The 21,529-nt window shown below is 49.8% G+C and overlaps 1 protein-coding gene across 9 annotated transcripts in view; it reads left to right on the top strand.

The window, feature by feature from the left end:
• The window catches only part of Cabin1 (calcineurin binding protein 1), a 143,242-nt gene that overhangs the window by 96,142 nt on the left and 25,571 nt on the right, over positions 1–21,529 (top strand). For all 9 annotated transcript variants that reach the window (XR_012443456.1, XM_020169892.2, XM_074060808.1 and 6 more), the window contains one exon: positions 3,132–3,245. Coding sequence is in view for 8 of the 9 variants with exons in the window: in XM_020169892.2 (XP_020025481.1) it covers positions 3,132–3,245 (114 nt within the window). In the remaining variant the exon portion in view is untranslated. The remainder of the gene's footprint in view (positions 1–3,131; positions 3,246–21,529) is intronic.

Genomic DNA, 21,529 nt, shown 5'->3' with positions numbered 1-21,529 from the left:
CTAGTTTGTAATGCAGGTCAAATTTGGCAGGCCAATGCTTTCTGTACTCTTCTGAAACACCCCCAGAACTTCTCTTGCTGTCTCTCTCCCCTCCCTGTTCATCCTAAGAGAAGGACTGTTTGGTGCAGGTGCCACTGCAGAGGCTATAGGGTGGTGGAAAGCAAGCCAGGAAGGAATGTGGGACCCCGTTTCCCAGTCAGGAGGCCTACAGCAATCTGCCTAGGCAGGAAAACTGTCTTCTACTCTCCCCTGGCTTCTTTTGCTCATGTTCTAGCCATAAGGAAGCCTTTGTCAGGGCCTTTTCTTGATTTTCTTAAGGAAATAATAGCTACTCTTTAAGCCATTTTCTTCCATCTCCTCCCCACCCCAAACCCCAAACTACTGTGACTTTAAACAGGTTATCTGGATACTTCTCACAAGTCCCCAAGGAGCCCTTGAAGAAGCTTTGGGGTCACAGCTCTGTGGCAACCTTTCTCAAGCCCCCTGTGCAGTATAGGCCACCCCCTGCCTTGGGTCATTCACTGCCACAGCACCGAAACTAGGGGCTAGAGACAAGGGCCTGCTCTTGCTCTGGACCCCACTCACTCCCCACCCACTGGCCTCACAGGTAGCCACATCTGGTGTGAACTGGGCTTTGGCTGCCCCCCCCCATCTGATCTGTTGTCCTATTGAGTTCCCAGCCTCCATCACCTTCAAACTATAGTACAGATGTCACCTCCTTCTGAAAGCCTCCCCTACCTTGTCGTACTGGGTCAGGGTGGGTGTCCTTTGTGTCCAGCTTCCATGGTTGGGTAGGCTCACCTTGGGTATTAGAAATGTAGGTGATGATGTCCTGGTCCACATCCTCTTCTGTGAGCATCCACCCATGGCTGATTGGACCAAGGGTTGACACCCACCTAGGCAAAGCCTCTCAGGTCAAACTTTGAACCAATTGGCACTGAGACCCAGGAGTCATGGCTTAGTACTGCTGTATGGTATGAACATCTTTTCTAGGCTCCCAGCTTGCCTAAGGCCTGAGCCTTCACCTCCTCCCAGCCTTGATGAGCCAGCTAGACCTAATCTTAGATTTTATTCTTTTTAATCAAGTGTGCCTGAACCTACCCCATCTCTTCACTCTCAGTTTCTCTGGCTTCCCCTCCTTCCCTGGGAGGGAAGCAGGGGCACATGTTCTGGGGGTAGAGGGGCAAATGTCAGGCTGGGACTTTGGAACCAACCTCAGAAGGTTCCTGAATGAAGTGTCCTGAAAAACAGGCTCTCTAGAGCCTTGCTGCTGGGCATCATCATAGAAGCATTTGGATGTGAGCCAAGCAGTATTCCTCCTGGAGTTCATGTGGCCTAGCTTGAGAATCTGCCTAGGTAGCCCCCTACTTTGTCTGCTTCTGGGCTTCAGGTAAGGCAGGCTAGAAGTCCCAGCAGGTAGGAGCCCAATCTATTTACCATGAAGGAATGCAGCCATTGGTCCCTGAGGCCTGAAAAGGCCTATGAATACTGTAGGGAAAATCATTTTAGCCAGACGGCAACTGCAGCGTGAGTGCACCCTAACAGCAGCTGAGCCTCAACAAGAGTGGCCCCCATGTGGTTCCCCCATAGAATTTCCTACTTGAGGTTCCTCTTACTATTTCAGTTGGAATTGACTCTGTGTCTGATGTCAGCATGCCAGACTCGTGTCTGAACAGGTGTCTGGGCCCAAAGTGGCTCATAGCCAGAGAGCAAGCCGCCTGCACACAAGGCTTATGGGGTCATATGGGCCCTCTGTCTTGTCCAACAGGGGCTGTTCTTGCCCTTTTCCTGGCATCCTGGGCTGCCCATGGCTCTCTTCCTCACTGGCTGCATGTCAGGTTAGATCAGACATGGCTACAGTCCTGCTTAGCCATAGTAGCCTTGACTTTATAGGACCTTAGCACCATGGGCCAGGCCTTGCCCCTGTTGTAGAGATTGGTCTTGGAATCAGTGTTGACCTTAACCATCCAACCTTCTCCTGGAAAATGGCTCTCTCCTATCAGCTTTCATGGAACAGCAAACTTTTTTCAGGAGTGCATACTTAAGACCTCACCTGTCCCTGTCCCAAAGGGACCTTCCATTCTTGTGTGCCTCGCCCCACATAGCTGCAAGATTCTGTCCAGTGTGGTGGAGCAGTCTGTGGGGCATGGCCCTCTATTTAGAGAGAGGAGCATGGGCTGGTAGAGAGGCTCAAGAAGCTCTGAGATTAACCCCCACTACTATCAACAACAACAAAAAGGTAGAGACAGGAGCAGAGGTGCAGAGGCATAGAGGCCAGCCAGCAGGGACTCCACAGCCAACAAGCCAGGGGTCAGGCTTTGCACTTTTGCCTAATATGGTGATGGGAGGAATAATTACTAAGTTCAGCCTGGCCAGCAGAGGATAGAGTGGAAACTGGTGGGGCAGGCTTACAGGCACAAGCATGAGCTTGCTTGGAATGGCAAGGGGAAAGGGAGAAGAGTCTAGGCTCAGCTCTGCCCTCTGCCAGCCTCTCCTTTCTAGGATGGCATTCCTGGGATTCAGGACCAGGGTTCTGGTTCAGGTTGGCTAGCCACTGGTGAGGACCAGACAGCAGAGGGTGCTGACCAGTATTTGGTGAGAAAGGGCTGCTCCCGGAGCCAGTGAGTAGGCCCCAAAGAAGGCTGAGAAAGCCAATCTCAATGCCCATCCTCTCCCCATCCCCTGCAGTCCCACCTGGGCTTGGGTTCCACCAAGAAGCACCATAGCTCAGAGAGCTGGGCCTGAGCACTGCAACCAGAACCCAGTTCTCTTAACCTGAAGCAGTCGTACCACTTGGCTACAAATAGAGACTCCTGATAAACAAGTCAGGCTGTCTTTTGGGGTAGTGGGTGTTCTCCCAACAGCAGGTGGACAAGTGTTGTTTGTGTCCACCTTGGGCATTCTGAAGTCAGCTGCACTGGGCTCTTAAGACATCAGTTCTGGAAATGTGTCCCACAGCCCATGGTAAAAGCCATGACCAGAGCCACTTGGAACTGTAGAATTCATGTCAGTGGAGCCACTGTTCTGTGTGGTTTGCTGGTGCAGCCAGGAAGGAGGGGACCGCCTGCCTTCCCTGTGGGCGCCCTGAGCAGCCCACACACTCACTTCCAACCTACTTCTTGTTTCCCTAGAACCTCCAGTGGGCCCGCGATGTGTTGCTAGGCAGCAGTATCCCGTGGCAACAACTGCAGCACATGCCGGCACAGGGGCTCTTCTGTGAGAGGAACAAGACCAATTTCTTCAACGTGAGTACTTTGCCTTGTTGCTTTCTGAGGTTGCTTGCTGCCACTGCTTTTCACTGAAGGCGCATGAATGAATTGACCCCCTGAGGCAGGAATTCCCAGGGCCTTAAGTTTGAGATGCCCTCAGAGGGCATGCAGATTGGTGCAGGTGAGAGTGCGCTAGATTTGGGCACGAGGCCATGATTGCTGAGTGACTTCTGGCAAGTCACTGCCCCCTCTGGGCACTGGTTTGCCCTCTAGGGAGAGACATGGATAATCTTGGTGTGTTCTTTGGAATCCCAGGTGTACTGGGCCATACAGTTCTGGGCAGTGGTGAGGGTTTCCAGGCCCATAGCCCTGTATCCCCTGGAGCAGCTCAGCCTCCCTTCACATGGTCTTGGGCACAAATGAGATTGTGATTAAAGCTGACTCTACTGCTTAAAAAACAAAATTTCCCAATGCTAGGACTTTAGTGCGCTTCCAGCCCTGCTTTCCATGTGAAGTGGAAACTCATTCCTTGAGCAAAACATGATCAACCTCTCAGGCCTGTCTTGTCGCCCATCCAGAAAGTCTATGTCTGCCTTCCTTGACACCCTGCTAGGCCCAACCCTAGTGAGGTGCCTCATTTGGCCACCCTTCCCAGAGATAGCTGCTTCCTCACTCCTTTCTATCTCTAACTCCTCATCCATCCTCCACCACCCCTCCCAGCATGGCCAGCTCCCAGCTGGGTGGCTTTGGCAAGTTACACAGCCCCTCTCAGCTTTGGTTTCTTTTGTATTTTCCCTGATTTCCTGATATTCAGAGAAACTGAAGGGCAGGGGTCACTTGAATAGGAGCTGAGACCAGGTCCCAGATCCAGAAGGGAGTGGCAGAGAGTAGTTCTCAAGATGCATGGCAGGCAGGTTCCCAACTGAGAGCCAGCAAAGTGGTGGGAGGTCTGAGTCCATGGTTCTTCCTTTCTCCCAAGTTGTGACCTTTTTGGGTCAATGGTGACCCTGGAACCTGAGAGCCCTGCACCTTGGCCACCCTCTCTCTGTTGATATTTTATAGACAAGTAGTAGGTGTCATTAGTAATCAATCTATGTGCTACAAGGGGTTTTCTGTGAAAGAGAAGTACCCTCCCTGCCTCATAGCACCCACTGTTCTTTGTCCCACGTGTGTCCTTCTAAAGGAGGCACATCTTTATAAGCCAGTGTATACAGGTATACACAAAAGGCATAAGTACACATTTCTGCCCCTTGGGTTTTTATAACTTAATTTGCCTCCCCCCCACCCCCATCCTTCTTCTCTATGTATATGTCTCTCCCTACCTCCAGCCTCTACCTCCCAAAAAGCTAGAATTACAGGTGTGCACTACCACACCTGGGTTAGGCTTAATGTCTTGTTTTTTCAGTGCTGGGGATTGAATCCAGGGCTTCATGCTTGCTATGCAAGTGCTTTACCACTTGAGTCAAACCCCCAGCCCTTAATAGCATCTCTTAGAGAGTGTTTTAGAACTTGCTCTATTTATTTATTTGTTTGTTTGTCTAATGCAGTGCTAGCTGGGGACCAGTTTTTAACTTGGTGATCCTCCTGCCTCACACTGTAGGTATGCACCACCATGCCTAGCTCACTCATTCTTTTTAATAGTTGTATGGTTCTCTCGGCATATGAATTATCTAGAATTACCCACCTATCCCCTATCCCCTATTGATGGACATCTAAATTATTTCCAGTCTTTCATTATTACAAACAATACTTCATATATATATATATATATATGTCATTGCACATTTGTGGAAGTTCATTTATAAGATAAATCGTAGAAATAGAATTCCTGAATCAAAGGACTTGTGGTTAGCTGGGTGCTGGTGGCTCATGCCTTAGTCCTAGCTACTTGGGAGGCTAGGATCAGAAGAACTGCCATTTCTGACCACCAGGCAAAAAAAGTTTGCAGGACCCCCATCTCAACAGCAAAAAGCTGGGTGTGGTGGTGTGTGCCTGCTATCCCAGCAATGGTGGGAAACGTAAAATTGGAGGATCATGGTCTAGGCTGGCCTGGACAAAAAAGCAAGATCATCTCCAAAGTAACCAGAGCCAAACGGGCTGAAGGCATGAGTGCCTACCTAGGAAGTATGAGACCCTGAGTTCAAACCTCACTACCACAAAAAAAAAGTGCTAAGGTTGAATTTTTATGAATTCTAGGGCCAAAGACTCCTCACTTAAACTCTGGTTGTGTTCATATTTTGTTCAAAATTGTTTGTTTTGAGGAAACAATAAGATTGGCCACCATTGATATGATCAAAGCTAATATAAACAGTTCTTATTTCAATTTTCTGATATTAATATAAAAAACAGCTATATTTTCTTATTTAAAATGCTACATTTTCTGTTTTTTTACAAAATGAAAAAATAATTATTTACCTACTTTCTAAACTATGTCTAGTTTTCATTTCTTATGGTGGTAGTATTTTTATTTTCTGTTCAGTTTGAAGCTCATTGGGGATAAAGAAGGGAGGGAAAGAATCCTTCTTCCTGTTGTTCCATTTGATGTCTACAACTTATATTCTGGAATACATTTTTGTAGATACCAACTCTCTAAAGACGTAGTCCACATCCCTGCTTTAGACTCATTTTTTTCAAGTCCTTGTCAATATTCTATTTGTTACTGAGCTTTGTAATGTTTGCTCTTGTTTGTTTGTTGAGTCTTGCTGTGTAACTCAGGCTGGCCTTAAACTGGAGATCTTCCTGCCTCAGCCTTCTGAGTGAAGATTCTCTTTTTAGTAGCTGGAAATACCATCCATCAAGTTTCACTCACTGAGCAACACTGACCGTGATATCATATTGGCAGTTTTAACTTTTATGCAATTTCTATTCATGTTCATTTTTCTATTGGATTATTGGATCTTTTGTTATGGAGTTATAAGAACTCTATACATTAATGAAGTAGGTCCTTTTGCACAACTATTTTTCTACAAGTTGATAGACCAAAGTTAGAGCCAAGCCAGTTGCTTAATTTCCTAGCTCTTTGGTTACTCATCTTATAAAGTGAGTTTCCATTATCTGCCTTGAAGAGTAACTATAGGAAACCAAGTTAGATAATGGGGTAGTGTCCCTAATCTAGGATCTAGCACTTGGTAGGTGCTCAAGGAAATATTTAGCCTCTTTCCTTTCCTCCCCTGCTGTTAGTGCTTGAAAATAGTGCAGAATATTGCATGAGAGGCCCAGCCTCCATGTCTGCTTCATGGGTAGGACACTCTTCCTTCCTAATGCTGAAGTTAAGGAAGCTTGCTCCTCAGATGCCTGCCCTCCCAGAGCTGGCCTGGTACTCCAGGCCCCTTTCCTACTGAGCTCACTCCCTGCAACTCCTCCTGTAGTTTCTGGCACCTTCCAGAAAATAAAAGTCAGTCTGTGGTTGTTCCTATGAAGGAAAGGCTGGGATAGTCACCTGTGGACCTGGCATGTGGGCAATGCCTCCCTCAAAACCAGAAGCCTCTGTGGCAACCTGGACTGGTAGTTCGGCTTTTCTGGGTCAGCCATTCATTCCTCTAGCAACCTGCTGTGTTTACTATACTGGGGCTCTCTCCTGGCCTTCTCTACTCTCTTGGGCTCTTTGGCTTCTTTGAGCCATGTCTAGCACCCAACATGGCAGGAAGTGTTGGGCAGACCCTGAGCACTCTCAGCATGGGAATCCATCCAATATCCTTTACCAAGTATGACAAAACTATTTACTGACATGTTATCAGAGGATCATTTAGGGTAGTCAGCCCTTGGCTTACCACTGGATAAGGCCATGTCTGTGACAGATAGGACTTACAGGATGGGGTGAACAGGCTGGCTTGCCTCCCTTCCAGTATGCACAGGGGTTTACTGCCTTGTTTGGGGGGCGGGGGAGAAGCAAGAATGTGCAGGCCAACTCTTACCAAGACATGTGCAGAAGATGAGGGCAGTGTCACTACGTACCCTGAATACCACTCCTCCGAGCCTGTTGCCCTAGACCATCCATGCTGACCAATCTTGGTGTTGCCCACCCAGCAGTCTGGTCAGCCCCTTTCATCTGGAGGACTTGAGTAGGGACCTTCTTGTAACTTTTTAAATGACAATTTTTAAAAGTTGTGTGGAACATTTGTCACCACCAACAGTTCAGACACATAACAGACCTTTATCTACCCACTCCACTCCAGGTACTGTGCCCTCTCAGTGTGTGTGTGTGTGTGTGTGTGTGTGTGTGTGTGTGTGTGTGTGTGTGTACGTATGTACCACAGTGGTGCCCTTTTGACACTAAATCTTGGAGAAGTTTTCAGGCTATCTTGCTCTGTGCTGCTGCCATCTCCTTTGTGTGGGTCTAGTGTTTGGTCTCAAAAGCCATCCTTGTATGTGCATCTTTGTGCTGCTGCCATGTTCTTTGAATCTCCTGGTCTGGCCCAGACTGGCCCAGAAGAGGTACTCACTGAATATTCATGGATTGATTTCATTATTCTTTTCCCTTAATAGATGGCATCCAAGCACATTCTCCTGATCCAGTCAGTGCTGTGTGTGGTAAGGGACAGGCCCCTGCCACAGGACAGGGAGGCTTATGGTAGAACCCCTCATGACATCTGTGTGCAATGCCTCCGTTGGATGCTGCGGGACATGTGGGAGGGGCAGAGAGCTGGGTTCCCACTGGCAGGGTAGAGTGCTGCTTAGCTAGAAAGTGGGTAGGATAGAGAGGTCAGAATTAGAAGGCACTCTTAGGGGAGCTCCCTGAGGGAGGTGACTGAGCCTTCATGGAGACTCTAATAGTCCAGGGGAATGATTGGGCACTAAAGGAAATGGGTGATTGAGACCTTAGGTTCCCAACTCCTTGCACATGAGGTCTGCCCCACAGCTGGCTAGTCCTCCATAGTGGCATAGACATGGCATGCAGCAGGCTTAGTGGTGTGATTGAACTTGTGAATGAGTAAGGGAAGCATGAACTTGGCACAAGTCATGCCACAAATGACAATCCAATCATTGTCACTGTTTCACACATTGACTGAACCCACATCTCCAGAGAGGGGACAGCTCCCTGCCCCAGCAGGGGCTGTTCTTCCTGCACATAGCAGGCCTGGAAAGCACATGCCAACTTGGGTGGCAGGTGCAGCTGGGTGGCTGCCCATATCATAGAAGCTGGGGCTTGTTTCTGGTTGTCCAGAGCTTCTGGGAGTTTCTGTACAGGTGTGTGCACCTCTAGACAGGCAGATGGGTCTTTGTGGGTTAGAATCAGGCTACTTTGTCAGGGTGAACTTCTCTCACTGTTTTGTAGTTTATTCTGAAACGTTCTCTGACCGAGGCCAGAGGTGGCTCTCCCTTCTTCCCCAAAATGTTCGCTTATATTAGCAGGCTGGTTTTTTGTTTTGTTTTGTTCTGTTCTGTTTTTGCCTTCCTTTTTCAATCTAATTTGTAGCCTCTGTGAAAGAAGCAAAGGGAGCCGTGGGCCAGGCTGGCACTTCCTCCCAACTCTGAGGCCATACAGAGCAGGAAGCAGTCGCACTCCCACTCCACGTACGTAGGGCCTGCCTGCTGCTCAAGCCAGTAGCCCCTCGGTTTCAGGGGCAGCAAGAAGAGCATAGACTTTGGGCTCATGTACACTCAGCTCCTGTCTCCTCTCCTCTTCATTGGCTTTGCACAAGGCACTGGGCTGCCCAGGCCAGTATAGTCCCAACAGATAAATGAGCGTCCCCAGCACTCATCTCATCCTTAGGACTGGAGATCAGCCTACATGGGGCCTCGGGGCTTTTCTTTGGATCCCAGTGGCCCTCACCTATCCTAGAGATTAGCACTGGTACCAGAGGGACAGGACTGAAGTAAGGGGTGGCAGAGGCCCTGAGTCATGCATAGCTGGGGCCCTTTGGAAGTTTAAGGCCTCCCACTTGGGCTCCGTGCTGCATGGTCTGGCCTGGGGATTGGTGCCTATAGATGCTTCCTCTTTCTTGGCCACAGTTACATAGTGCTGTAGTGTCTGACTTGCCTCAGATCTTATCTACCTGCCCTCTTCCCAATGGACAGGTGTCCTCCACCATTATAAAGCACACCCTTTCTCACATCTGTTTCCTTATCTGTGAAAGAGTCTCTAGGACAAATGCCCAGAAGTAGAGGCCAGGACACAGACCCTCCACACCCAGCCACATTGCCAAATGGTTCTACAATGTTGGCCAGGTTCCCTTCCACCAGCATTGCCCCACCCCTCCCACCCCTCAGCCACAGATATCTTTTTTGATTTTCACCCATCTGTGGGGTGTGACAAGGCACCCTGGGTGGTTTCAGTCTATGTTTCCCAAGCAACTAGGAAGGCTGAGCCTTTTCCCACACCTAAGACCAGTCCACTTTGTCTGCCCAGGCTCTGGGCCTCTCTCTCCTACCTGCCCGCAACCACACAGGCCCAGGTGGTTCTGTTTGCTTAAACCAATGGGAAGAACAGTTATCATGTTTCTTTAAAGTGTCTGCGCTCTGTGCTGACCCTAGGCCTAGAGCCTAGGTGCTTACCAAGGGCCTTGATGTGGTCTGGGAGAGAAAGGGCTCCTGCTGGTGGGATAGCCAGCTGAGGGGCTAGCCACCTGACAGAGCTGGGAGGAGAGGAGAAAAGGTCTTAATGCCCCCAAGCAGTCTATTCTTCTCAGAAAGAATTAGTCACACCCATTCTACTCTGCCAGTTGGCTCTGACCTTCGAGGAATCCCCCTCCCCCTACCCTTTGAGTAGATGCCAGATGCAGTAGGCCTGCCTTCCAGGCAGGCCTCAGCTAATGCCCTTCCTTCCTCACCCTCCCTTACAGCCAGTGGTCCAGATGGATGCCAGTGGAGCCAGGCAGAGTACAATCTCAAGCCCAGCAGACTTGGGCAGCCCCAGGTGGGGACTTTCTATAAAACAGCATTGCCATTATACTCCCAGTACCTCCTGCTGGCTTGGTACCCAGCAGGCAGGGCATGCCTATTGACCATGAATCCCTCTCACCTGGAGAATTCCCCGGAATGATTAACTGGGAAGCAGCAGCCCCAGAACAAGGGGCATAGGAATAACCTGGCTCAGTATTCAGAAATCCAGCTACGTCCAGGCCCTAGAGTCTTTGCCTCCTATGGTAGGGCTAGATCCAGCATTGCCTCCCCATGTCAACCCAGGCCAGACTTGCCCCTTGGTTCTCCCTTCATCCCTCTGGTGCCATGCCTGGTGAACCTGTGGACAGCCCCTCCCTACAGAACCAGCCTTAAGTTCAGGGTTTGTTACAAATAAATATCAGTGAAGACCAAGGTATAACCTAGGGAAGAGGTATTGGTCAATACCCAGTTCTTGATGTTCTGCACCACCCCCAGAAAGCCGGCCGGAGTAAACAAGCCCTGGGACCATCAGCAGAGGGACTTCTACCCACCCTCTCTGATCAAGGCCAGGGAATGTTAGAAGAGGAAAAACCTGTTTATCACAGCCTATAGCTTTCCCAAGTCAGTCCCACATCACCTTCTCCACACTCAGGGCCAGTTATGACTGATTTTGTTTACATCTCTGCTTGTCCCTGTGCTCACACTTCAAGGAGCATGTTAACCCACTATAAACTTGCTGTGTGTCAAATCCTGGGCCTGCCACATTGTCAATAAGGGCTCAGATTTGTAGGCTACTCTACAAAGCTGGATTATTAGTTCCTGCTCCCCAGAGGTGCCAGGAGATAAAGCAACTTGGCCCCGATTGCACAGCCTGTCTGTTTTGGGGAAGGGATATGAACTGCACCATGTTTAACACTGAAGCCTGTAGCCTCACTCAAGGAAGAATGCCTTTACTGGGATTGGCCCAGTGGCCCCAGGCAAGAATATTAGCCATTGACTGGATGAGAATGATAGCGTTAGATACATAGATAGGGTTAGTACATAGGCATCTGACTGTACCAAGAGGTGAAGCTAGGATCCCAGGCCTGTGAGGGACCAGTAGCTAGGCCAAGATGTCAATCAGGGTTGTCTTTGGTGGCCAGGACTTCACTGTTGGCTAACTTAGAAACCAATTCTATTTCAGTGTGTGGACTTGAGGAGCTGGCTAGTTGGGTTGTACCACCTCTCTATGTTAGTCCCTTCACCCAGGCCCATACAGGGGCTAAAGTTACTAAGGCAGCAGCAGTGGAAGGTGACACCTTGCTGCAGCACTAGAGCATCCATTTCTGTCCCAGTCTGGCCTAATTGGGAACCTGGCAGGGAAGATTGCCCATGGCAGCCATTGCATGACCATCCTCACTAGGGCTTTGCTTGGAATGCCTCCTTTGGTTCCCCATAACATGTATGTGAGGCTTAGGTACTATTACTGTCTCCATTGTAGAAATGGGAAAATTATTGCCAATGGTCCATGACTGTGAAAAGCAAAAGTCCTTTTCTATTCTTCTGCCCACTGGAAGGGGAAGCCTAACCCCTTCCCTTGAATAGCAGAGCTCATGGTCCTGTTTTCAGTCTCTGTCACAGGCCACTCCCCAGCTGACATAGCTGCTCTTGGTGTTGCCAAAGTATGCTTGCCAAGTGCATTTCTGTAGCAGTAGTTGCCAGTGGTCAGGGCACAGTGGCCCAGGGCTCTACAGAGGACTGATGCCATTGTACCCCTTTGAACAAGGTGCAGAAGCTAAAGGAATGTATCATACAGTAAATGGCCAGGCTGGGATTCCAGGTCTGTCTAACATTGAGACCTGCACCCTTAGCCACTATGTCATTAGGAATTTGGAGTCTATATCCCACCTGTCTTTCTATTTATGATGTCTGCAGTGGGTATGTGACAGGAAAGGACAGTAAGAGTGACCAATTGTGTCTGTGTTTCACTTTCACTGTATTCCCTTGCTTTGACCAGAAGCTTAGTAGGCAACCCCGACCCCAGTTTGTAGAAGCCATGAGCGAGGCCCCCGCACTTCAGCCTTCTTCTTTGGCACCTTGCCTGGCATTCCATTGCCTATCCTTCCCACAGGCCTTTGGACTCATTCAGTGCTTTCCTCAGGCCTGTTCAGGTCTGCTGATGGAAGCCATTCTGTAGTCAGGATCCCTCACAAGGGTACAGGGTCTCTGTGCTCAGTGTTACTATGCCCTGGCCTTTGCCAAGTTCACCCACAACTTGCCCAGGGACTGGCCTCCTTGCAGTTGTCAGGTCCTGCCTGAGTCCTAATGGAAGTCACTTTGCACATGTGCTTTTTGAGATCCCTAGACCTAAGCCCCCAGCCCTCCTGGAGCTCAGGTGTGTCACCTGAAGGTGAGTGGACAGTGAGAAAGACATGAGTGTAATATTGGGGGATGTACCTGCAAAGGACAGAGCAGGATCAGGCTCCTTCTGAACAGAAGAAGCAGTGTGAGCAGTAGCATGGGCACAGATGGGTGCATGCCAGGGAGGGGTTTGCAGGGCTGCAGAGTGGACACAGGGATGGGGGGTGAATACCACAAGGTCCTGCCCTCCTGGGCCAGATGCAGTGTGGACTTCTCACAAAGGCAGACGGACTGGGCAGAAGGGCATCTTCCAGACGTAGTACCAGCTGCCGTGACTACATCTAGGAGGGAGGTTTATCGGAGAAGGGCTCTGTAAACACTGATGACCTGCCATTACTTGGCTCCCTATTTGCAACAGCTTAAGGAATCTTCACAGCCTTCCTTCCTTGCAAATGAGGAAACTGAGGTTGACACCTGAGGTGGGATTTAGGTGTTCTGAACCAAGTCAGTGACAGTAGGAATGGTGGCCAGTGGAGGGTTCCCAAGACAGGCAAGAGGAAAGACCCTGAGCGCTCATGGACTGATGAGATGAGGGACGGGGAGTAAAGACAAGAGAGTAAGCGGGGCAAGGAGTGGGCTCAGGAGCCCAGTGGGTCTGTGTGCATGCATGTGCCTGTCCTCCAGTGGATAGCACCATGATGCAACGGAGGGGTAAACAGAGTCCTCAGTAGGGATATCATACAAGGCCATGTTGGGAACATGATGCTTATTGTCCCACCCCAGGGTAGCTTTGTCTCTTAAAGCTCCAACATCATCTGGTTCTCAAAGGAAATTGTCTGGAATTGGTTGTAGCTTTTTCTCCTCTTCCATGATGCCAAGTCATCAGTGGTGGTAGACATACCACCCCTATTTGGCAAGGAAACCAACTGGCTTCTCTGCTCCTAGTCCCTCCCTGTGGTTGTGACTCTGACAGGTCATCTGGCCTGGCTGAACTACCGCTTCCTCATCACTGAGATGACCCAAGGTGTGCAGCAGGGCCATACTACTGTTGGGGTAAAAGGAAACCCAGTCACATCATAGTGGGAGTCAGAGAACAGAAAAGCAGGGAAAGAGTTTAAATTGAGGAAATGTGAGCTTCTTGGCTGTAGTAGGAATTGCTGCAATAGCACTATTTTTAGCATTGCTGAAATGATGCATGGGCCAATTGCACAAGCAGAGTAAACAAAAGAAACACTTCCAAGTTCTCCAGGGGCAAAAAATGACTCTTAAAAGCACACTTGGTGTGGATTCTGAGCTTATCCCTGACCTTTCCTTCCTTTCCATATCCTAAGCTCTGTGGACTTTGTAGAACCTCACAGCTTTTGACTTGTTCACCCCATGTTCAACCTGGCAATTGCCGAAGATTTCCCTGTCATTCCTGCCTCTCTGTCTGGAAAGTAGGTGAACCTCAGAAGAAGTAAATTGAGAGGGACTGCTATCTACCTGAGATGCTCCTCAGTCTCCTTCCCAGAGGGGCAAGAGGTAGCACACAGTAGAGAAGCAAGGATGAGATGAGGGCAAGGTCATGGCCACAGGATGCCCTGATAAGATGCTGCATAAAGTCAGAGGTCTTGCCAAGCCAGGCTGCCCACATTCATGGCTAGACTGTCCTTCCCTGGTGTATATCTGTTTCTGACCGTTAGAGACAGCTTCCACCTCTAGATGTGGATTCGTAATTGTGGCAAGGCCAGAATAGTTAGACAAAGGGCAATGTTCTCTTAAGCCCTTAGCATTCATGGTCTTACTGAGTCCTCAGGACAGTCCTCCAAGGAGATATAGAAATCTCTGCAGACTTGCCCAAGATTACATAGCCAGTGAGTAGCAGAGCCCAGACTAGAGCCTAGAACTAGGGACCCAGGTCCTGTGGACCAACCTCCATGCCAGAGTTTCTGTATAGCCTCTGTTTTTTTTCCCCAGAGAGAAGGCAGTGTTGTGTATACATCCAACTCTGACCTCAGCCCTGGTCCCTTCCACCCCCAGCTGCTCTGTTCCACTCTGGGGTGTTCAGTCAGGAGCTCGCTGTTTAACATTCCTGAAGAGAACATTTTCAGTGTGGACTTCTTTTCTCACTGCAAGTTATTTTTCAGAGGTTTACTCTTGTATTTAGTGGCCCTGCGATGTCTTTCTGAGGCACATGCATAACACTCTTAGCTTGGGCAGATCCTTGCATCTTCTGCGTTTTCTCCTCCCAGGACGCATCACTCCAGGCCCAGGTGTGCTGCCTGCCAAGGGCAAGGGCAGCGGGCTTCCAGGCAGAGGTGTGGGAACCCTTGACAAAGCTCTGGAAAGTGGGGCAGGGCAGGCAGCCTGTTCAAATTCAGGGTGGCCTGGGTATAGTCAGAGAGACTGGGGGAGGTCTGTGGCTGCTGAAGAGGCAGGAGCTAAGAGCTCCCACCTCCAGGGCATCACTGTAAGAATGTGCCCTTTTAAGAGGGGATGACATGGCAGTGCCAGCCTCTGCTTTGTTCAGTTGGCCTCCAGAACACTAGGTTCTCTCACTCCAGGTGGACATTGACCATGAAAGCCCAAGTAAGGGACCCAGGCAGTACATCCCATGGCCCAGTGATGCCCACGATTGCAGTTGTTCCAGTAGAAGGGCATACATAGTAGGTTATAGACCACCATATTTAGCTTGAGATAGATTCTTGTGGCAGCAAAAAGCCCAGGGTTACCAGAGCACTTAGGGGTCCTGGTCAGCTCTCAAGCCTCAGAGTGAAAGGCATACTCTAGCTTGAGGGCTCCCATACTTTGCTATACATGTCATTGGGTTGTTTTGAGTGGGCCCTCAAGCCAGGAGCCTCGTAGGTGTAGCCATGGCTTGCAAATGGCAAGAGGAACCTGGAGTCTAAGCACTTAGACCAAGTCCAACCATATCTTCAGATATTCCTAGTGTGCCAGCTTCAGGGAAGGCTACTCATTGCCCTCAGAATTCAGTCCTGTTGTTTTCTTTCCTGGTCCTGTCCCCTTTGAACTCAGTTTCTCCATCTCCAAAGATGGGCCAGTTGGATGAGGTCAGTGATTTTCCAGCTCTTTTCCCAAAAGAAACCTTTTTCACATACCCAATGGAAAACAGATGAGAGGGCAGCTGCTCCAGCAAGGCAGGAAGGGCCAGGCTTCGCCCACTCAGGCTGCACCCCTGCTGGCCCCGGCTGCTGAGCAGAGTGTTGTGAGCCTGGAAGAGGGAGTACTCACTCTTAAGTGTTATCCCTTCTTAGCTCAGTGACCAGGCCTCCTCCCTGAAGTGGCTTTAGTCTCTCTCACCTTCACTCCTCCCTTCTTCCCTCCCTCTTTTTTTTTTCTTCTGATTTTCCTATTTGGAAAGTTGGACCACGTTGCTTGCTCCTTCTGAGAAAACATTGAATTTGAAATCCTGGAACAGCCCCTGCCAGGTTACCATGGTGACAAGCTATGGCCCACAAGTGCCCCTGGGGGCCAGAAACTGCTGTGGGAAGAGCATGCCAAGGACTCCTTCACACACATGGGCCTCTGGTGGTATGTGTCCTGTTCAGCTCTGATCTTGAGAGGAACCCCTGCCCCTAGTCAGCCTCAGGCCCCTCTCCACACTGTATTCCATCCCATACTGCTGGGTGTCTTTGGGCAAACCAGTCAGTGTTTGTAAGGCTCACTTCATCTGCAAAGTAGGGCTGACCAGGCCTACCTCAGGGTTATAGCAAGGGTCACATGAGAACACTCAAGAGATGCTATGCGCAGGCTGGTGGTGTGGAGAAGTCAAAGTTTTGCCTCTTCTTGATGGTTTTTCCTGTAAGGTGTATCTCCAGCATCTCTCCAAGATTTTACTTTAGGAGGCACGCTTTCTGCTTCCTCCCTCTAGCCGCCATCTTGGAATCACATGAGAACACTCAGGGAAAACACATTACTGTCATGGGTCCTGGGGCCTGCTTGGGACACAGTATACAGCAATGATGGCCATTATGTCCAGGGGACATGCAGTGGGGAAAAGATCTTATAGATAAAGGCACCCAACTGTCAGGGCTCATTGGGGTGAGTGGAGAAGGTAAAATAGATTGGGGCCAATTAGGAAGTCTCTTTGAAGGAACTGTAGGAATTTGGGTAATTTTTAAAAAAGTTTTGATTGAGCTGGGCATGGTGTCCTATAATTTCAGTATTTGGGAGGCTCAGACAGGAGAATCGTAAGTTTAACACCAGCTTGGGCTACATAGCAAGCTGCAGGTCAGTCTGAGCTACTTAGAGAGAGACTGTCTCAAAAATAAGTAAAACATTTTGAAATATGTTCTCTAAATATGTATGTCTTAAGTTAGGTCAAAGCAGGTGGAGCCTCATGGCTCCCTGTGGATCCCAGCCCATCATTGGCAGGGCCTCCCAAACACTGCCCCCTCTCTGCTTAGGAGCATTGGGTCATTTGCTTAACAAGCTCAAGCAGACGGAGGCCAGCTGTAGGCTGCAGGGCAGATCACCCAGCTCCTATTGTAGGCAGACCCTGGTCAGTAGGAGCATCCAGCAAGAACTGGCCACCATCTGCACTGGGCTTTATTTCTAGGGAAGAACCTCCCCAACCATATTCAGAGGAGGGATAGAGTACCTTAAACTGCAGGTCATGCATCAACTCAGACTCAGGCTTCACAAAACTCAACCAAATAGGTGCCCTAAGACCTGAGCCTGGTAGAGAATGAACCTGGCCCTGCCTTCAGGGCATGGGGCACCAGATGAAGAGCCTCTCTTCTGGGAGACAGGAGGTATCCCCATGCTAGGCATAGCAATAAGAGGGAGTATTCCAGTTGGCTCAGAGCCCACAGCCCTCAGCTTTACTCTCTGAGGGCAAATGTGAGTACCACTTCTAGCTCTTAGCCTAGACACCCATGGGTCTCATGATACTGTGGGCCCTGGGCAGTGATGTCTGCCATCTTCAGCAGGAACACTCCTGGAGGCCTGGACTAACCTTGGAATTGGCCAGATTGTCAGGCAACCTGGAGAAGGCATTCCAAGAGGGAAAACCAAGGAAGGCATTGTGTGGGGTGTGAGGGTCCTTCATTGGGCAGGGTAGGCACCAGTGAGGAGAACAAAATGTGCCCATTCTACAGGGCTGCTGCCATTACTAATCAGCAGACAAGCTCTATCCTCTGTAGTGGGCCTACTGCAGAGTGTTGAGGCAGAGAGTTTGTGACCATGGTTGGTAGAGGGAACTGTCTGAGATCTGAGGGCCATATAGCTTAGAGAGCAGGCCTAGAGAGAGGTGGAGAGCAGTGGCTAGAGAGATGAAACCCCTTGACCTCATGACTGAGAGGAGAATATACATGGAAGGATATGTTTTGGGTAATCAAAGACATGTTTGGCTTGTCTCATGGAAGAGCATCTCACTGAAAGACCTAGGCCAAATTCTACAATTGGCCATCAGAAGCATCCTGTGGGGTGTGGCTGTTCTGAATGGATGACTCCATTCCTGGTGGATGGACCTTGTCCTGTTCCCTTACAGCATAGGTGGGAGGTCCCAGTGCTGTAATAGAGGAGATCTGGCTCAAGTGTCTGTTAGCATCTTGAATTTGTCCTTCTGGCTTGGGATGGCTCTGAAGACTTGAGACTGGGCCCTGCTAAATAGGGAGAGTTTGTTTCCCTTCTGAGACTACACAGAAGATTCAAAGGGTTATTCCTTGTGGCTGTCATGTAGCAGGATATAAGCCTGCTTAAGAACACAGACCCCCATGGAGATGGCCAGCTCTACTTCATCCCTTGCCTGTCTTATGGTGATGGCAGCCTATTCACGAGTGCCTGTTTGCAACTGCCTGGAGAGGACACCAGACTGTCCTAGTTTTCTCAGTATGCATGTCAGATGTGGCTTTTGTAGGATTTTCATTTCCTCCTGAGATGAAACCGAAGCAGCTTAGCAGTCCTCCAAAGACTGGACTATTGTAGAACCCTGGGCACCATCTCCTCTTTCCAGCCTGAAGTGATGGTAGGGGGCAGATGAGCCCAGTAAAGTGTTTTCTTGCTGCAGGGAGGCTCTCAGAGGCCCTGGCTGATCAGATCACATCTGAGGAGAAGGCATTACAGGAGGGAAAACCAAAGGAGGCATTGTGGAATATGAAGTTCCTCATGGGATAGGGGGAGGCAGCACAGGGGAGGACATAATGGGCCCATCCTGCAGGGCCCCACCATCACTGTCAGCAGGCCTGCTCTGTCCTTGGTAGTGGGCTTACCACAGGGTGCTGAGGAAGGGTTCATGGTGATGGTTTATACCTCCCAGCTCACCCAGGAAACCTCAGAGCCTGCTGGCCTACTTTCTCAGCCCTTCCTATTCCCCCAACCTCATGCAACCCCTCTTTTCACAGAGGTCATCCACTGCCCACATGCAACACCTGTTGCTACATGTGGCCCCAATGCACATAGTAAACATCCCTTGCCTTCCACATGATCCCGGACCCTTGTCAACCTCAACTTCCTTCAGTGGGACATGTCTCCAATTGGCTCCACTGTGTAGGGAAGTCCCCAGTCCCTCCATACCAAGTAGATACCTGCCATTTCTTCGTTAGGAAACTAGCCCATCCTCACCCCCATCCTTGTTACGCTCCCTGTGTGGTCTGCTGTCCACCTGGGCTGAAGGTACCCAGTAGGTTTAACTGACAGGCCCCTTACCCACTAGAACCCTGGCTACCATGATTGAGATCCTGGGGGGCTATGGGTACAGCCCTGCAGAGCATCCTTTTCCCCCTCAGAACCCACACATGCCAGGTCCTTGTGTCCCAGAGGATTCAAGTATGGCACACTACAGATGTCTGCTGAAGTGGATGTAGCCCTAGACTGAGAGACAGGGAACCTTAATCTGAATCCTGTTGTGGCAGCCTGGAGGTGTTCCTTAGGTGGTCATTCTCTCCTTCCCATCTCTATATCCTCCCTTAGAATAGCTGGGCACAGTGACAGCTAAAGGTACCTCACAGCTTAGCTGGGTAGGCTGAATAGATTCTGAGTGCCAAAAGCTATAGCTCAAGAGAATCAAGTGGGGCCAGAAACATCTGGACCACATAGCTTTGGGGGGATGGGTCCTGTAGGTCTGTATGCCTGGGAAAGAGAGGCCAGTTTCATCCTGTGTTGGCCTTAAGGTGAAGGAGAAGAAACTGGCTAGTGTAGAATGGTAAGGCAAAGCAGTCTCAACTATTTTGCAGTCTTCATGGCTGGGAATTAGGACTAAGGAACATTTTTGCCACAGCATTCAATTCAACCCATGAGGAAGACTAGGGCTAATCTTGCAGGGACTGAAAAAAGAACTGGAAAGAAAGGAACCAAGAGTGACCTATAGGTCTGTGTTGGCTCAGGTCTTGAGAAGAGATGTCTGCAGGGTGCCACTGGGGCCACAAGGTCCCCTGAGCAGTTTAGCCCAACTCTTGGGTCTGGACTATTGCTTCATAAGGTCACCACTAGGGTTGTGAGAGTAGTTATAACTCATTGGCTACATGAGCCAAAAACCAAACCTGTGTTTCCAAGGAGGCATGTGGCCACTTAAGGCAGCTTCTGCTTACCCACAGGTGAAAGTGGTCAGGGTGACCTGATCTCCAGGCTTTTAGGCTTTCAGAGATGGCTCTGAGGTAGATGAGCAGCTGTCTCTCTGGGGCAGTCATCAGTAGCCTGTGGCTTTGGATGTTTAGGTAATTTGTAAGCAATTAGGACCCATGGAACTCTCTTGCTTAAGATGCTCGCAAGTTCCAAGAAGCTTAAAACCCTTTGGGGCCCAAAGAATTCTCAAGGATGCCAGGTAGGCAGGCCCACCAGCTCTCACATGAGGCTCTAGCCTGCATTTCCACCTGTGGAGGGACAAGGAAAGTGACGCTCACTTGTAAGGAACCTCCCTGCACTGGGCCTTGATGTTCTCAGCTGTCAGCTAGAGATGCAATGGCTCTCATGGGGCTCTGGAGAGGGCCCCAGGCCCTGTACCAGAGTTTAGGGTACAGGGCATTAAATGGTGCAATGGGAGGGTCAGGGAGGTCAGAGCCCAACTGTGAGCAAATATTCTTGCAGAGATATCTCCCCAGAAGCTTTGCTTAGCACAGAATGCCCAAGCTCTCCTTATCCACCACAGGCCTTCCTCTTGCTTGTGACTGCCAGATCCTGGGACCTTAGCTGCCCAGTCCCTTTCTCCCTAGGTCTTGGTATGCTCATCTGTGCTGGCTGATATGAGAGCCCATCAGCCGCTCCAGAGTCTATATGGCAGGACAAGCATGCTGTTGACAGCTGGGTGCTGCCAGTGGTGGAGGCCTCTTGGATGCAGGGCACTAGTTTTCAGAGAACCACACACTCAGCAGTGATAACAGCTTCTTTTTACCCTGGGAGTGATAATCACATGTTCTCAGCTTCCTTTGGTCTGACTTGATCTTGCAGGAAGTAGATAAAATATGAAGTGAGGTCATGAGCTGTGGGAGGTGCAAGTGTCAATTTGGTGCCTGGTCATGGTGTCTTCTCCAGCAACTGGGACACCTGGAAGGAATGACCCAATCATTTTGGAAGCTGGCCAGGCCACCTATACTGGCCTTACTGCTGTGTAACTGTCCTGGTGCCCAGAGTCTTTGAACTATTCCCATGTGTTTTATATGTCAAGTGACAACAGGCATATGGATGGTGAGAGTCTATAGTGAGTTGGGTGGCAACCAGCTTGAGCTGTCCTTACTGGATCCCAACATGAGAAACACTCAATCTAAGCCCCTGCTTGTAACTCATGTATATCTCCCCAAAAGTGAATGACTTTTAGGAGCCCAGAATTGCTTCTCCCAGGTCCCCAGTAGCAAGCACAGTGCTAAGCAGGGGAGCTACCTTCTAAGGACAGAAGGTTGAGGGGGCAGGTTGAACCCAGGCCTGTTTGAATTAGGCGTACCTGGCAAGGAATATGGTTAAGCCTAGGAATACTGGTAGGAAGGAGCTGGCCTGAGGTTAGGGTAAGTGGAAACTGGCCAGCTCAAGTAGGGATATCACCAGGACTGGCCAGATGGATATGAGGCCCTTGGATATCTGGGGAGGGAGGAGGAAGCTCTAGACCCTGAGTGGTGAGAGAAAAACTTGTGGATCTTCTCTCTAGCTAGAACACATAGGGTGTCCTGTTCCTGCCTTTTGCCTTATTCTCTTCAACCTGGGCAGAAGTATCAGTCAGCAATTGATAC

This window comes from Castor canadensis, chromosome 18 (genome assembly GCF_047511655.1).
Source record: "Castor canadensis chromosome 18, mCasCan1.hap1v2, whole genome shotgun sequence".
Lineage (NCBI taxonomy): Eukaryota > Metazoa > Chordata > Mammalia > Rodentia > Castoridae > Castor > Castor canadensis.
This window is presented reverse-complemented; position numbering and strand designations above follow the sequence as displayed.